Below are 18,471 nucleotides of genomic sequence, written 5' to 3'. Positions count from 1 at the left end.
TAACGTAATATCTCCTCGGCATTTCAGCCGTCTGACTTGTTGCTCTGCCGAAGCCTTGGCTTGAAAAGTTTAAACTGCAGATACTACATTTTTCAATTTATTCGTTTTTGCATCTGAAATAAGGTCAAAGAGGGGCTGCTGCCTGACTAGGCCGCAGGATCCCAGCGGATTAATCGTGAACTAGTTCACAGCTGCTAAGTCACTAATGTGAATATTAACATATATCTATATACGGCCCGTGAGATACTGCAACACATGTAGAATGATAGATGAAGCCATGTCATGGGAAATGGAAATTCTAATGTCTTTTACTCCAACAGTAGTTAGTTTTGACTGGTCTTTTTTCATTCCTGTCTGCTCCCGCCTCCTCCGTGCACAGTCCTGCCATTCGTCAGTGCATTTATATCTGTGCACTTGCTTTTCGGGATTGTCTGCCTTCGGGATTGTCACAAAGTGCTGATTACACACATAACAAAGCCCCACTTCCTGCTTATCTTGCATTCTGGGGCTTTCAGGCGCCTTAAGAACCCCTTAACCAGGTCCACTTTTTCTTTTCCCCTTCATTCGCAACTACCTTTGCTGTCGTCTCCTCTTTTCTCCCGTTTCCTGGGTTGAGGGCTTGTTGCGCCTTGCGGCCGTTTCCCCCCCGCAGGGCTGGGGCAAATTTGAAAGCGCTGCCTCTTGGCTCGGGTCGGAATCAGCAATCACCAGGTTACAAGGTTGTCCTTATCGCCCCTAGTTTTGGCTTTCTGCTGTCCCACACGGATCTGTTTTGTCAACGGAGTTCTTTATGGAGTAGTGTGCAACGAGAACCCAATCTCGCCACGATTTAAACGGATTAACGCACCCTCGTCACGGTCTCCTCTGAGTACGGCTCGCGGGGCACATTGACAAACTTAAGTTAGTGATTTATTCAGCGGCCCGTTCATTTGTGAGAGCTGAAATGTATCTCCAGCTAGTATTTCGCTGTGTCCATACTTGTTTATGATGAATGCCATGGCGCGGTATTGATCACGTCCCCCTTCTTTGGCGCCCTCTGAACACACTTAAGAGGACAAATGATAAATGAAACCTCTGTATTCCCAGCGGCCTCCGTGCAGAGCTTAATGAAAGGACTGCAATTAGAAAACATCTCTTGAAGGAAACGCTACTTACAAGGCGAGGACGCACTTGTTTGCATTTTGGCGGTTCCCAGGCAGCCTCAAAATTACACATTTCTTATTAATGGTCGGACATAATGGAGTTGCCAAAGCTCGCGTTGTTAAAAATCACTGTGGATGATGAAAAAATACTCATGGGTTTATTGACAGGGAGGTCGCATCAGGAAGGCTGTGACAGTAAATGTCAGATCCATATTTTGACTTTTTAGTGTGTTAGCACATAATCAAGCTGTAACCTTTTAATTTGTACTCACATTGTAATGATGTCCTCGGGAATCCCACGCTTAAACTAAAACATCCTGCAAAAATGTCAACTCCATTATGTAGCAGAGGGGACTGGTCAGTAAACAATGTAAACGCCGCAAATTCGAATTTCATTTAAAACGCATCTCGTGGGATTTAGCTCATTGATGGTTCCTCGACTAGTAGCATTGATGGCATCTCTTTCATTTTCCCCCTGCAATTAATCAAATCAACAGTTTGCATATTTTAAGTCTGCCAGTGATGGATGTCCTACTCCGAATCCCATTCGTAGTAGCGTGGCATCTGCACGTGGGTTTTCATTTCATTTACGTATTACGTTTTGCCCATGTTTGTCGTTTTTGGTGCGATTTTTTTTTTTTTTTCCCACTCCTTGCTTGACACAGTCCCCCATTATCCCCATCATTCCCATCATTCCTATAGGCTCCTTCCTCCACCAACAATGCCACCCTTTCCTTTGCAAGTCCTGATGTCTCCGTACTAAACTACAAATCTGCACTCTACCAGCCCTCCGCTGCCTCCATGGCAGCTGTGGCCCAAAGGAGCATGCCCCTGCAGCCGGGGGCTCCTCAGCTCTGTGCTGCCCGGCCTGATCCCTTCCAGCAGGCACTCATCGTCTGTCCTCCCGGTTTCCAAGGTGAGAGTGTCTTAGTGGTCAGATTGCATTAGCACAAATGGATAGGATGAGATCTGTAGTCATCATGGAGGAAATAAATAAGATGACCCTAAGAAGATTAAGGACGGCACTAATTCTAAGGCTCTGGCCAGTGTTTATTTGCGACCATGCGTGCCGCCCACCAGTTTTTGTGTTTTTTTTTCTCCACAAGCGTACAGAAAGTTCTTTTTTCAGCTCAGCCGAGCACCCCACAGGCCGTGTGAATTACACCAGATAAACAGCCGCCCCATGATCATGATCTTGATAAGGCAATTACTCATACAAAAAGAAAATGATTACCCAACAAAACACACCGAGGCTCTATCTTATTTGCCGAGTCAGTGTATCTGCACAATTGCTGATAGAAAATACTGTTCAGTTGACTAGTTCCCGTTGAGTTTTTGTTTTTCAAATGCTTTTTAGGAGGATGCTCTATTTAGAGCAGAATGGCTTTGACGTGTTGAATACTGATAAATTGGCATGCATATCACATGCTCCGATTACTTACATGTTCATATTCTGTATTCCTGTCCTAAATGTGTGCACAGGGCTGCAGGCGTCCCCATCCAAGCACACCAGTTACTCCGTGCGGATGGAGAATGCTGTTCCCATAGTGACACAAGCCCCCGGTGCCCAGCCTCTGCAGATTCAACCTGGCCTCCTCACACAGGTTAAGAGACAATAGTTTTAAATTCTAAATAAGCTCACACTGAAGCGCACACTCTATCGATGAAGGCTATAGAGTCACTCGTAAGTGTTCAGGCTTTTTTTTTTTTTCCCTCCCGTGTGCATTCAGGTTAAGCGCTTCAGTACAGCTCTCCCGGTCTCTCACCCCTTCCTTCTCACTTGCATTCCCTGCTGCCCGGCGCTCTGGAGGCTGAGGCTTCCACGGTCTGATGTGCACAAAGGCAGCAGCTTTTCACACAGTGCCGGCCCTTGCTGAAGCTCGTGGCGCGTAGCTCGAGTGGTAGCTGCTAATGTACAGTTTTGGGAAGCAACAGAGAGTGACTGTGCATCACCCTGCACACACAGAACCACTTCCATTGCAGCCCAAGCTCTTTCCCTATGGAAATTTCCATGAGGGCTTTAAATATCCCCGTGAATCCAGAGAGTTTAAAGTGCTCCCTTATCTCCAGTTAATCATGCAGTAGGCAGGCAGGCAGGCAGGCGGGCGGCAACACTCTATGTGTGTATGTGCGTGAGCATGCCTGTGTTTCTATGGTGAGTTAATCTGTCAGATACCAAATGGTGATTAGCTCCAGGGCTGCTTCCAAATCAGCCGCTCCCAATTACAGGTCTCGGAGGATCCTACTAGGTCACAATCGGGGGGAAGCTTGAATGGGGCCGTGAAGGAACAGAAGATCCAGAGATTCAATGGAACAATCAGTGGAAATTTGATGGAACTATTAGAAAATGATTTTAAAAAACTTGGAAAATTGTACTGAATCGTGCACAAAGTGCAGAGTTCAGAAATAGCCTAACACTGCAACCCCCAACCACGCACAGTGGGGAGAACAAGTGTTTGTTACACTGCTAATTTTTCAGCTTTTCCCACTTGCAAAGCATGTAGAAGTCTGTAATTTTTATCATAGGCAAAGTTCAACTGTGAGTGACAGAATCTGAAACAAAAATCCAGAAAAACACATTGTATGATTTTTAATTAAGTAATTTGCTTTTCATTGCGTGACATAAGTATTTGATACATCAGAAAAACAGAAATAAGTATTTGGTTTAGAAATTTCTGTTGGCAGTTACAGAGATCAGATTTTTCTTGTAGTTCCTGACCAGGTTTGCGCACACTGCGGTACATCCATAAAGATCTTCTCCAGATCCTTCAGATTTCAGGGCAGTCGCGGAGCAATATGGATTTTCAGCTCCCTCCAAAGATTTTCTATTGACTTCAGGTCTGGAGACTTGCTAGGCCTCTCCAGGACCTTGAGATGCTTCTTATTGAGCCGCTCCTTAGTTGCCCTGGCTGTGTTTCCCACCTCCATGCTTCACGGTTGGCATGGTGTTGCACTCATCCTTCTCCTTCCCCCAAACATGGCGAGTGGAGTTCAGACCAGAAAGCTCTATTTTTTTCTTATCAGACCACATGACCTTCTTCTATTCCTCCTAAACTTCAGACGGGCCTGGACATGTGCTGGCTTGAGCAGGGAGACCTAGCGTGCGCTGCAGGATTTTAATCCATGACGACGTAGTATGTTACTGGTTTTCTTTGAGACTGTGGTCCCAGTTCTCTTCAGGTCACTGACCAGGTCCGGCCGTGTAGTTCTGGGCTGATCCCTCAACTTTCTCATGATCATTGTTGCCCCAGATCTTGGGGCAAGATCTTGCGTGGAGCCCCAGACCGAGGGAGATTGACCGTCATCTTGAACTTCTTCCATTTTCTAATAATTGTGCCATAAGTAGTTGCCTTCTCACCAAGCTGTCCAAGCAGGTCTAAGATTTTATCCCTGATGTCCTTACACAGTTCTCTGCTCTTGGCCATTGTAGACAGGTTGGAGTTTGTTTTATTGAGTGTGTGGACAGGTGTCTTTTATACAGGTAAGGAATTCAAACTGGTGCAGTTAATACAGGTAATGAGTGGAAAACAGGAGGGCTTCTTAAAGAAGAACTAATAGGTCTATGAGAGCCGCGATTCTTACTGGTTGGTAGGTCATCAAATACTTATGTTATGCAATAAAATGCAAATTAATGACTTGAAAATCATGCAATGTGTTTTTCTGGATTTTTGTTTTAGATTCTGTCACTCACAGTTGAAGAGTACCTATGATAGAAATTACAGACTATATGCTTTGCAAGTGGAAAAACCTGAAAAATCAGCAGTGTATCAAATACTTGTTCTCCCCACTGTTCATGTTCAAGAGCTAGCAAAGAGCTGACGTGAACGGAGTGAGTTCATGCACCTTGTAGCTTTACATTACATTACATTACATTTGGCAGACGCTTTTATCCAAAGCGACTTACAATAGAGGACATAAGCAGTGCAAATAACACTTGCAAATACAAGATGCACAGGGAATATACAGAACAGTAAGCTGGGGTAAGTTTTTTTTTTTTTTTTTTTTTTTTAAGACAAAAACGTACACATAGGTACACACACACACACTGCCTAACTTGGTGCCTAACCTGATCTGGGGCAGCTCAAGCATCAGGGCAGTAAATAGTCCTGAAAAAGAAAAGTTTTTACCTGTAGCTGCGTGCTTGTGTGCGTCCCACTATTTAACACTTTGCTGCTGGAGGTCTCACATGCATGGCTAGCCGGTGGTAGCTTTCCCATCACTTGTATGTCTTTACCCACTTGCTATCTTATTGTTGCACCGTGCACGCTTTGCCCACCTCAGACCCAGACAAGTTATGCCCCAAGCTCCCTGGGTGTGCAAAGGGGTTGGGGGGGGTGGGGGGTGGATGAAGGAGGTTCCACACCAGGAGGCAGGGGAAACCGGCACGACCTTTATCTGGAGCAGGAATGCAGAAAATGTGGAAACAATTGGCGAGTGAGAGCTTCGGCTCTCAAAGCACTGAGGTGACAAAGGGTTTTCACCCGGGGAGTGTAGGCCAAGCTGGGAGGTGCTGGGCTCCTCATAGTTACGGTGGGACTGTGCGAGAAGAAAGAAAACTGCCTCTTAACTGGGTTACCATTTCAGGGCAGACAAGCCGGTTACACAACACAGATGCCTAGAGAGTGAAGCACATAGAGTGCCAGGAATGAAGATAGAGCAAGCAGGAGGAGGAGGAGGAGGAGATGGATGTATGTATTAGAGTGTCAAAATGGCATGTTGATAAAAGGCCCCGGACGTGGTCTTGGTTGTAAAGCATATCTCTTGCCCTAGAATGTTCCATTAGACATGTCACTCATGGGCATGAGGGGGGAAGACGTCTCGCTGGCCTGCAGATGCCCCCCCCCCCCCCCCCCCCCCCCACACACACACACACACACACACACGCACACACACACACACACACACACACAAGGCATCTTGACCACTTAGGCCGGTTGGGACGTGAAACTTGACGCAGACAAAGCAACTGAACTTGAGCAGAGCACCTTAAATATGTAAAAGGTTGGAAAAAAAATTAAAAATGAAGATGCCGTATAGCTGCTTTGCATTTTGAGTGGCACCTCGTGTCTTCCATCTCCTTTTCCTTCCGTTTAAATCAAGTGTGTGCCGCAGCACATACTGATGTTGCTGCAAAATAGAGGCGCAAATGGTATTAAAGGAACAATTCATTACCCCTGACATTACAGCACTAATCAATAGAACCGCAATAAACTGTTAAGGTTACGCACAAACTTGCATGCAGGCATGCACAGACAAAGACGCACACACACAAATACTCATCCTGGCACATCATGGGGCACATTATGCCGGATACTCCTCTGGTTCTGCTTCGGAAATACAAAGTAGAGTCTTTCAGCGTCGTGAATCGGCCCCGCGAATTTAATTAGCACAGAGCTTGATTATCTCAAGTCAAACAGACACGCACTCACCAAAACACACGAGCACAGAAGAAAGGAGACGCTGTATGTCTTTATTAGTCCTGGTCTTATCTCTTTTGTCGGTGGATGTCTCCATGAGGCTCGTGCAGAGTTGGTTTCCATACCCCCACCCGTCCCCCAGCAGCTACTTTTAACCAGCTGTTGTGAGCTTTTTCCCATTCGCTGCTACTAAATCATCCCAGTTCAACAAGTTCCCTTTGTTCATATTATTATACTCGCTGAAAGATGCGACATCGCAACTTGAGCGAAGCCGTAGTTCTTTTTTGAATCTCTATATCCTCACCCCTCTGTCTTCTGCTTCCACAGCAGGCCTGGCCTAGCGGCACCCAACAGATTCTGCTGCCGCCGGCCTGGCAGCAGCTCACTCACACCTCGGTCCAGCACGCCACAGTCATCCCCGACTCCATGAGCAGCACGCAGCCCCTCACCAGCTGGAGGTGAGCAGCGACGGCTCCTATCCGCGACTCCTCAACCTTCACTGAATGCACCTGTATTTAAATATCAGTGTTCTGGCCTTCCTCCCACAAGGCCATATGTCATTTCACTGCTTAGAAAACACTTCCTGCATTATTTTCTGCATGTGGGGGGGGGGGGGGGGAGGGGGGCATTGTTGCAGGTCAGATAAACTGCCAGCACGCTGGAAGTGTTTTAAGTCTTTTTTTAAGGTGACTATTTGCTATGGAGCAACACTATGCCTGATTGGATGATGAGCCTCCTCTTCTCTGCCAGTACTTTCATCATTAATGAATCATGCAGTGCTTTTATGCAAGCAGATTGACCTCTTGGGCTGGTTAGGTGAAGAGGCATCATACCGAGTCTAGCCTGTCAGTATAGCCTGACCTGATTAATGGATGCTTAGATGGGGGACGTCTGTGGGGAGACATGTAAGTTGCAGGTCGAAACTGCTGCAGGTGTGTGTTTATTTCCTGTGTATCTGTGTTGACAAGTCTCCTCTTATCCCATACGTCTATTCTCCTCTCCATCCTCGTCCCCACCCCGATTCCTGTACAGTGACAGCTATGATGTCCTCAGAGGGACGATCGGGAAAGTGTCGCACTTCCACTGCAGAGCTGTCTCACCACAGCTGCTGGTGTCAGCTCCTCTGCCCTCCCTCTTTGCTCTCTCCCTCTCTCTCCTTCTCCTCGCCCCCGCTTCCGTGTCTCCTCCTCTTTTTGAAAGGTTATCTGCTGACACCTGCTGGCATTTCTTGGGAAAAAAAAGCCACAATGCTTCTTTGTTTTCAAACCTGCTTGTGTACCAATTTTCCCTTCACTTTATTTGACAGGAATTCGCATCCCCACGGCAGCCATTACAATCCCATCATGCAGCAGCCAGCCTTGTTGGCTGGCCATGTCACATTACCATCCAACCAGACCCTTAACGTGGGAGTGGCACATGTCATGAGGCAGCCATCGAATAACAACAACTCCTCCTCCAAAAAGAGCAAACAGCACCAGATGTCTGCCAGGTACTGTGACACCCGGTTTCCCTCAGCGTTCCCCCAGGAATGTCCAGAAATGTCCCTAAATCGCATAAAAATTTAGCAAAGCATAGGCATTTCTGCACACAGGCTTGCAACTATTAGGAGCAGAAGAGAGACTCCCATCAAATTCTGGATTTCAGTTTCAGCTTGGGGGGTGTTAAGAATATATATTTATAACTATATACATAAAAAAATATAACTGTATATATATATATATATTCAAATATTCACATATAATGTATATGTATTTTCAATTGATTGTCTTGTTCACGGACCACTTGTATTTGGCTTGCAATTTTTCTCGCAAAAATGCAATGCAATGATAAAAAAATGACATTGCCATTATAAATCAGGTAGTTTGTCTGACCTTGACACTGGAGGCAGCAGCTGCAATTTTATTTTAAAATTGATTTTTTTTTTCTTTCTGTCTACCTTTGATTCAAAAGCTGCAGAATAAAACGAATTGAGCCATTTCAAACTTTTGATGTCAGTTGTTACATTTCCAGCTATGGGCTTGTCAAAAAAAATGTAGTTGAAATATAATAAAATAGTTTTCTCAGCACATCTGGATGTCCAATACGGTAAATTAGAAAAATGTCTGAAATATTGATAGTAATGTGATTAAATTTTCCAAGATGATTTATTCCCATCTCCCTGATCATCCATGCAAATTACAAGGTAATTTCAGGTTTCACTCCTTTGAGAATTCAAGAGGGGAGTTTTTCTGCCCCTTCTTTTAAGCAAATTGTCAGCTAATTTTCTAGCTTATTTTCAGGTATTACTTAGATACTACATATCCTCAAAGCTAAAGCCACGAGGGAGTTTTTAATGAAGATATTGCATCCTGACTGCCTTTTGCCACCGCATCTATCAATGACAACTCATTATTGAATTGGTAAGATGCAGAGGCTTCATAAATCATTTATCAAGTCCGTCATTAGAGGATTTCAGGATCAGAATCGGAGACGGTTACTGTGTTTGACTGACAAATGAGGGCTATTAAGACTACGATCCCTCATGTTTCATAATAATCGAATCCCTGATTTCCATCGGTCAGGCCTCTCGCCTCCTTGCGAGCGTCAAATGATCAATCGTCTTTCCGTGTCTTTCCAAGAAACGTGTCAGCCTATGAGGTTTCGTCCTCTCAAACGATGCTGTCCCCACAACGCTCCAAGCGGGTTAAGGAGAACACGCCACCACGATGCGCCGTGCTACAGAACGGCCCCGCCTCCATTTGCCAGCCACCGCAAGTTTGTGGCAGCGGAGGTTGGGGGTCGGGTGAAGGCGAGCAGGCTTCCAGCACCACCCGCGACCACACGCACCAGCATCACATCCCCAGACAGACCATCATCATCCCGGACACCCCCAGCCCCGCCGTCAGCATCATCACCATCAGCAGTGACACGGATGAGGAAGATGACCACAAACAAAACAATAGGTCAGTGCTAAGTTTGGTGAATTCAGGTATTGTTGTTGTTGTTGCCGTTGTTGTCCGTGCTGTCCTGTACTTTTACAGACAATTTAGATTTCTTGTTTTTATTATGTTTGGTTCTTGTCCTTTGTTCGCCCCTGTACCGTTTTTCAAAAGGTTCTATGAATAAAGTTGACGATGATGAAATGCAGCGGTGTGTTTGTGCAACCGCTGGTTGGGGCTGACAGGACTGAAATTGTAAAATAAATGTACCCACCCCAATATGTCTCCCAAAGTAGGCACAACAAATGTAAAAACACTGCTTTGACTCAGCAGGATGCATCTAAATGAAAACCATTACCAGCAACATAAGGAGGCTATATTTGTGTGGCCAAGTTTGGCTTGTCTTCTTTTTTGGCTTCATGTGGTTATACAATTATACGGACAGTTTCTGTGAAATGTATTTCTGTATTAGTCAACAATTAGCCCGTTAACAATGCAATGATTTAACATGCTGAAAAGCCAATATATCAGCTGCACCTAGAAACAAGCCATGCACTAAATCCACTCATTTGAAGACAATAAAAGTCAGCTTTATGGATTCTTTGTAGGAAATATCAGTCCAGTTAATGACGTTTGTGGATGTGGTAATATGTTATCCAACCCAGTTAGGGGTGACAAACATGTTTGTTCCTCTGGAGTCGAGACACCGTGCAAATAAACAGGAAAAAAAAACACTAAAATCATTAGATTAAATATTTAATGAAACAAATAGATATAAATAATTGGAAAAAGAATACGAATTTCTCAGTTGGAACAAGTGAACTGAGACAGCAAGTGGCTGCAGGACCATTTATTATAGGTGATTAACTACAAGGTGGATCATTTTGTTTTGCCTTGCACTCACTGCGCATAAAAAAAAATTAAGTAATCCCATTAGTTCTTGTGACATTATATAATATTTTCTTCTTTCTTCAAGATTTTATGCAATTGGGTATAAATGCTGCAGAAGCACAGGCGCACAAATATCATGAGATCAAGCCAAATACACAACTCTAAATGTTCCATTGCTCCCAATTCCTGTTGTAAATAAATACTGTGTATGGATTTATTTACTCCACAATATTTCACGTACAGCGTGTCCCCTTTTCACTTCCCCCCAGCTCGTCTTCTAAACAGAGAAAGAACGTCATCAGCTGCGTGACGGTCCACGATTCACCCGACTCCGATTGCTCCAGCAACAACAGCCCCTACGCCGTAGAGTCCGGACCCCCGAACAACAACAGCTACGACACCAAGACCACTGTTCTGGACAACTACAACAACGGCAACCCGCGCACCATCATCATCCCCCCGCTCAAAACGCAGACCAGTGAGGTTCCCAACGAGTGTGAGCGCTTAATGCCAGGTATAGTGCTTTTACTTGTAGTTATGCAAGTAGCGCCATGTGAGAACTGATGGTTTCTGCCTACAAATAGGCAAAGTCACTGCCTCCCGGTCAACCACCGCTATATCCTTCTCTCTGCAGATGCAATGAACCAACAGAATTCAGCGTACAAGTTCAAATCCTCCAATGGAGGCATATCTGGCAATAACCACATACCCGGGGGCGTGACCGGATCCTATCGACAGCAGCGCTCAGGGCCGCACCCCCTTCAGCAGCAGCCTCTTAATCTCAGCCAGGTATTTATTGTAGTGGTGAAAACGAACACGTTGCGTCGCGGTCTGAGAAGAACAACCCAACCGACGGAGGTGTTTATTGCACCAATGGGAGATACAGTCCAAATTGTGGCACCGCTATTCAGACGGCAGTGTTGCGAAGCTTCCACTCGATTGCAGAGAGAGACGGATTGGCTTTTTGTGCCCGGACAGCTTGTACACAATCATAAACCTGCCTGGGCTAGCGAGGCATGCGTTTGTAATTTATTACCTGGAAAGCGACGGGCTGGAAGAGGACTAATGAGTCCAAACTAGAACATTCCAGGAGCCAGGAAAATGTGAAGGATGTTGCCCGCAAACCCGCCATGTAACAGACCGTGACACTCACAGAAACGCTTAAAACACAAAAAAAACAAAAAAACAAATGATGATGTGATGATGAGATGGGTAGGCATAAGCAATTCGTTCCAAATCAACCCGCAACACCATCCAAATTCAACCAAAAATGATTGGCTCCCGATTCTCCGAGAATGTGCAAGACATACAGAATGCGATGTACATATCCAACTGAAAGATGTTATTGTGTGCTAAAAAGCCTCAGATCTCCTCCTCTTATCCCCCTCCAGGCCCAGCAGCACATGGTAGCAGAGAGAAATGGAGGTCATCGCAGGCAGCAAGCCTACATCACCCCAACCATCGCCACTCAGGCCCCATATTCCTTCCATCACAACAGCCCCTCTCACACAGGAAATGTCCACCCGCACCTGGCCGCCACGCACCTACCCAGTCAGCCCCACCTCTACACCTACACGGCGCCTGCCGCTCTGAGCTCCACGGGCACCGTGGCCCACCTGGTGGCATCTCAGGGCTCGGCACGCCACGCGGTCCAGCATGGGAGCTACCCTCCGAGCATCGTCCACCAGGTCCCCGTCAGCATGGGCCACCGCGTGCTGCCCTCACCCACCCTGCACCACAGCCAGTACCAGGCCCAGTTTGCCCACCAGGCCTATATCAGCGCCTCACCCGCCTCCACTGTCTACACTGGATACCCGCTGAGCCCCACCAAGGTCAACCAGTACCCTTACCTCTAGAGAAGACACTGGAGAGCCTGACCCAGCGTTGCTGCTTCCTCAGACCCAACCTCACTCGAGCCCCCTCGACTCCGCAGATTTCCTCTCCACGACCTCATACACAAAAACAGAGACGGAGGAACGTGCAATCCTCGCGAAACTGTCACGTGTAACTTGAAGATGAAGAAAAAAAACAAGATCCACAGCCTCTCCAGAAGGGAAAGCGGAAGGGGGGGGTTGACTTTCAGAAGGTTACTGTTCACAATGAATTTCTTTACAAAATTGTCTCTGAAAGGGCCAGTTTTGTTTTTTTTTTATTTTTTTTATTTCACTTTAAATGAGGAAAGTAATGGCTTCATTTTTTTAACAGGGAAGTTCAAAATGGGCCTTTTGGGGGACTGGAGGTATTCCTTTTTTTTTTTTTTTTTTTTTGCCCAACTTAAATGTGGGAGGTGACTGCTGAACAGGGGTTACTGACTGGAAGTTCGGAATCCCAAGATAATTGGGTGAAAGGTGAAATACGGAAACCTGCTGCTCTTCAAAGAAAAAAAAAAATATCGATGGCCTTGAACTGTCTTAACATTTCCAAATCATTCACGGTGGCGGGAAAGAAGAGGCGACTCGCCCACCGCTCCAACTCCTCAAGCCGAGGAGGCCTCTGGAAATATAACCAACAGAAGACAACAAACTTTTTAGTGTATTTACAGGTATTTTTCATTTATGTTTCTCCTTTATGACAATACTTCAGTTTTAGCTAGGTGTCTTAGCTGGGCCCCTTTCTTAGAATGTAGCAGTCTGCACCCGTTTCTTTTGAAGAAAACTTTCAATTTCTTTTTTTTTTCCTTATACCAATAGACTTATTTGTCCCCTCCTTTTTCAATGTGATTGCACAAAGTGGTTATAATAACATAGGCATGTACAATGTGATTGTCTGTGTGTGCTACTGTCAGCCATGCGTGTGTAGTCCACCTCATCAGCACCCTCTCCAGTACTTTAGGTGTCGACCATCATTCCCTCGTAGTGCCTTACAGACATAACACAGTTTACTCGGCTTGGATCCTGACGGCCACCGGAGACTGTGGCTGCGCGGAGAGCGATGTTTCCCCGGGGTAACATCCTAGTCGGGGCAGTTGTAGCCCCTCTTCCAGGTGTAGGCTCAGCCTTCTCTGTTTCTTTGTCCTTATTAATAAAGAAGATCAATGTCAGCGTCAAGTACAAGCTAAGACATTTTTATTACGCATGCATGAGATAACTTTCCTCGGGTACTTACCAAAGTCATAGATCAATTGTTGCTAGATTTATTTCTGGATATCAATGTAAATATCAAATTGTACAGAGTAGCTGTGAACCTCCATCCCAGCAGCACCTGAACATGTGGCGTTAGTTTGGAACGCAAGTGTTGTTTCGTTCACGGAGGGGAATTTCTCGATCGCACGGCGAAAAGGTATCGGCTCACGAACCGGAGGTCGCTCAAAGGTCGTCCGAGGAGAAAAGCCTGACAGAAAGTGATTGTCGTCGGGAGGGCGGTTCGGGGAGGCGAGGGTTGGCCCGGCTACAGTGAAGAAACGGAGCACTGAGAGTTTCTTTTTTTTTTTTTTCTTTTCAGGGAGATTCTGTGTGGGCAGGAATGAGGGGGAGGGGGCGGGGCTGGTTTTGAAAGGGTCTGTTTGGGAAGGGACAGTGGAGGACGGGGGCGGCAGGGGGTGGGGGATGCTCTATCTTAAATGGGACTATTATGGTAGCAAGTTGGCACTGAGCAGGTTGATAGTAACACTGAGCCCGGGTGAGAGGTAGGAGCCGTATGAGTTCTTATCTTACCTGAATGCACACCTATAACTCTGATGTGACATTGCTGTCGTTTACTTTTCCGGCGAAAGGTCATCGGAGGTCGTTCGCTCGTAAGCCGGGTCGTAGGTCGCGTCTCAAGAAGGGAACAGAAGGGAAATGCCGCAGCGTACACCTGGAAGGGCGTATTGTGGGAACGGCCCATTGCCACAGTCCATTTGTCTTCGAACCAGGTACACTGCAGATACCGCCACCCCAGTCGAATGGGACACCCGAACACTTAGAGAACCAATAGGGCTGTTGCTTCTTGTGTTTGCTGCTTAATTTAACAAACATGTTTTTATTTTGGTTTGTTTGTTCGTTTGTTTTCCTGTAGCTAAACACACATTTATGATTTGTTCACATCAGAAGTGCTGGTGGTTTAGTTAAAGCCTGATACACCCACCTACCCACCCCTCCCTCCTCTCTGTCACGGTATGCCATAGTACTTGCAGTAAGTGATATATATATATAATATTTTTTTTTTAACTTTATCTCAAAACTCCTGACATGGCTGTACTACATGTTGTGTTTTTTTAGAGATTGTTGCAATAATTCTTGTGGACGTTTTATCCGAATGTGCGAGTGTGTGTTTTTATTATAAGTCAGGCTCATTTCTATTTTGTAACCTGGGGCAGGGGGGGGTACAAGTACAATAATATTTAGTATTCCTTTGTGGGGGTGGGTGAAAATGTATAGTGTCGCAACAGTGCTGACGACAGCAAGCGTTGAACTGATTGAGATCCAGCAAAGCCCCTCCCCCACCACCACCATCAGTCACAAACATGTATCTTGAGGATGCCAAAGCTGGGTTTGAAAAATCCACCCATTGGCTCAGGAGTGGCGTCTCATCCTGGTACTTTGTTGCCACGCGGCCCTCCGTCTGCCCCGCCATGCAAGTCCCCTCCACCCAAGCTCTGAGCAGTTTAAAGATGTGATTGCAAATGCGTTTGCTGGTTTCATAATCATTCTCTGTTGTTGTCTTTTTGTTTGAACTACTTTTTTTTTTTCCTCCGGGCCGTTTTGGGCCTAAGCACACATGCATAAGGGAGATGATTTTCCATTTTTGCTCCTCTGTTATGAGACAGACTACTGAAACATTCCACTGTTTGAGGGAATCTGGCATTACACCCCACCCGCTTGACTGCTGTCCTAGCCCCCACTCCTGATATTGTCTTTGTCTTGCTTGAATTTTTTGCTCCTCCCACCAAAGAATACAGCAGATTTGACCATGTACACCACAGCACAGTCTGCTTCAAGCAATCTTTCACTGCGTCCAGAGAACAGACAGACAGGCAATAACCCCACCCAAACCCGGCCTCATCTTAGAGATGCTTTTCAAGTGCTTTCAAGGTCATGTTTTACCCCCGAGGCAAATGCATGCAAGTACAGTATATGTGTACACATGGAGGATCCGATTTGGTTCATGCGCAATCATTAGTTTGTTAAAAGTTGCCACAGTGTTTTTAACTAGCAAGAGCTTAGTATTTAATCCATTTTCTTTCATCACCACCCCTCCCATTTTAAAGCCCATGAATCACATTTTCGAGATCTAACCTCTCTCCAAATTGTTTTATATTTTTTTGAGTTCTTGATTTTGTATCTTTATTGGTGTTGTAATACATTTGTAAAAAGAAAAAAAAACACAAAGAAACCAACAAAAAAAAAAATTAAAAAGTAAAAAAAAAAAAAAAAAAAAAAAAGGTTCTATGGGAAGGCATGCCATGGAATAAAATGACGAAAGAGGAATTAATCAAAATTTTACCAACAAAACCTTTAAGAATGATGGTCACTCCACTCCGCACAACGTGAATGTAAAATGTGACCGGCTACATCTGAAATAGCTTTTGTCATTGGTTTGACTGTGTATTTAATTTTTACACCATTTGTGTGCATGATACAATAAAGCTACACATGAGATCTCCAGCAAATTCTCACTCGGCGGAACCCATGTACGATCCATATTTTGTCTAAATGAAACGCCCGACTATGAGAGGCCCTGAAAATAATGTCTTTGACATTCTTGTCCATCACTTTGTTTGTTTCACATAACCAATGCTTTGTGTAAAAAAATAGGGAGGGGGGTGAAATGTGAGCACTGACGTAGATGGAGTTACCTTTACCATTACAATTACCAAAATGTGCTTAAAGTAGAGTGTGCAGATGTTCGGGCGAGCATCCCCGCTAATTATGTTCTTATTAGAGTCTCCCTTCCAAATAACCTGCAATACCTCTAAAGCTTTTAAGGTTTCATTTTAATTCGAGAATACTGTACAAGGCAGCTGCTTTTACATCTCTCAAGGCGTCCTCCATTTAAATTCTTAAGTCTTAAGTCTTCGTGAGACCAACTCATCTGATGCGACTTTTGGAGAAGCAGACCCGCGATGACCCCGAGGTACCCGAAGCAACGCGGAGCGAGGAACTTGTGGCGATCACATACCGATTTGCTTTCTGTCACTGGGGATTTTTTAATTGCCCAGTAACGTAAACATTCTTAAAGCCCCCATTTTTTTTCGGTTTGTCTATTTGGATGATTGTCCAGTCTAACTTTTTTGGTTGAGGAGATGTGCTCGCCCCACAGGGGATTTCATGGTGAGGTGGCCAAGGTTTGATGCCAATCGAAGACGGCAAGTGTGAGGGCGAAAGAGCGGTTTCATGCTGTACCCCTCCTCGTATTCCAACGTCTCCTAAACCGGGCCAGAACGCAAGATTTCCACCAGCCAATTCCCTTAACCCGCTGCATTTTAACATTTTTCTTCGTTTCTACATTTCAGGGATGAAAATTGCAGCGTATCACATGGTGGTCTTTCAGAACCGTTTCTCGCCAAAAAAAAGGGTTTTTATTTGTAATGTTGAAAACAGTGGAATCTGGCACTGGTACACCAAAGCTGCATTCATAATCAGACCGACAGTCACCGAAAGCCCAATTTGAAAAGTGACAACTGTCCTAAGAAAAAATGGTAAAATCAGTTTAATCCCGAAATAACTCCGGTAGAAGATCAGTTATTTGACATTTTCTCCAGACCTAAGAGCGCATCAAACCCTGACCCCGATTTTTGTGTCTGTCGTTGTGTTTCCTCAATGGTATAAAATCTCATTCTTTGTTGATAATGGTTAATGTGTGCTCCAGTATTTCCTAGTATACTTCTCTGTTATTTGTCTTTTCTCATTTACTTTTGTTTTTTGGGGTGTGATGTCTCATTATTTCAATCTTTTGATGTAGCGTTTTATGTATACCCTGCTCCTTAGCCTAATATTATTTAGTATTATTAGAATGAATATTTTACTGGCTTTATAGAATGTTTAAATAAATATAATAATGACAATAAGAAGGATTAATTAAACCTCCTAACAAGTTGAGTACTTACTACAATGCGCTTGTGTTACCATTATGATGTTGTGTGCTTCTCTTGATCATTTTCGTTGTAGAAAAATGGAGTGAGTTTATATTAGGCTTCGAGGAAAAAAAACTAATAATAGCATTGTAAATCTACAGGAGGATTTTAACAGATGAACAACTTTGTCAAATAGAAGAATATAGTTATTTTCATTGTCCTCTTTACTAACTGTAGGGTGAGAAGGGGCTCGCGTTCTGGTGAACTATGTTATAGCTTGTTATTCACTGTTACTTTTGATCATTTTTTCGGTCTCCGAGGTGAATCGAGTTATTAATGAGAATTTGTATGCTCACATATGCATATTGTATATGTGTAGAAATGTAATCACACTTTGTCTTGGATTTACATTAAACTGTTAAATCACGGCACGGGTCTCGTGTTGTTTTATTTTTATTTTTTACAGCATTGTACAGCGCTACAAAAATCATTTACAATTTTCCTTTTCTTTCTAGAGGGAAAACAAATAGTCAGCTTATTCTGATTAGAAATCAAATAGCCATTTCTCTCCAAAATAATCCATCAATCCATTCATCGTCTGCTGCTGATCCTGCACTCAGGGTCGCGGGGGATGCTAGAGCTTATCCCAGCTGTCAGCGAGCAAGAGGCAGGGTGCACCCTGGACTGGTCGCTAGTCAGTCGGAGACAGACAACCATTCTCTCGCTCGGTCATTCGGGGCAATTTTCCCAATTTTTCCAATTAACCCGCTGCATGTTTTTCGGGCTGCGAGAGGAAACTGGAGAACCCCGAGGAAACCCACATAGACAAGGGGAGAACATGCAAACTCCACCCAGAAAGGGGCCCCTGTCAGAATCAAACCAGGGCTTGGCCTCACAGCATGAAGCCTGGCTCGATTTAACCACTGCGCCACCGTATCGCCTCTGCCGAAAATGTAATTCATAAAACTGATTATATTACCTCCTCATAATGTATGTTTGAAATAACTAAATGAAATTATTCATACTGTATCTGCGGCCGGCAATCTTTGAACTCATGATTAAATGTAGCTTTAAAATACCTGCAGTGCCATAATAGTGTCTGATTTTAA

General features: G+C 44.7%; 1 protein-coding gene across 2 annotated transcripts in view; it reads left to right on the top strand.

The window, feature by feature from the left end:
• Window positions 1-17,789, top strand: part of hipk2 (homeodomain interacting protein kinase 2) — a 76,961-nt gene extending 59,172 nt beyond the window's left edge. The window contains exons 8-15 of one of the 2 annotated variants that reach the window (XM_086163258.1): window positions 1,929-2,058; window positions 2,625-2,746; window positions 6,887-7,017; window positions 7,866-8,048; window positions 9,178-9,501; window positions 10,638-10,882; window positions 11,003-11,157; window positions 11,760-17,789. In XM_086163258.1, the coding sequence (XP_086019384.1) occupies window positions 1,929-2,058; window positions 2,625-2,746; window positions 6,887-7,017; window positions 7,866-8,048; window positions 9,178-9,501; window positions 10,638-10,882; window positions 11,003-11,157; window positions 11,760-12,224 (1,755 nt within the window). In that variant the 3' untranslated portion in view covers window positions 12,225-17,789. Of the gene's footprint in view, window positions 1-1,844; window positions 2,059-2,624; window positions 2,747-6,886; window positions 7,018-7,865; window positions 8,049-9,177; window positions 9,502-10,637; window positions 10,883-11,002; window positions 11,158-11,759 lie in introns of both variants that reach the window. The other variant, XM_086163257.1, reaches the window with a different exon arrangement.
• The last annotated feature ends 682 nt before the right edge of the window (window positions 17,790-18,471 follow it).

This window comes from Fistularia commersonii, chromosome 17, assembly GCF_037954325.1.
Source record: "Fistularia commersonii isolate RoL2024-O1a breed Wild chromosome 17, RoL_Fcom_v1.0, whole genome shotgun sequence".
Lineage (NCBI taxonomy): Eukaryota > Metazoa > Chordata > Actinopteri > Syngnathiformes > Fistulariidae > Fistularia > Fistularia commersonii.
This window is presented reverse-complemented; position numbering and strand designations above follow the sequence as displayed.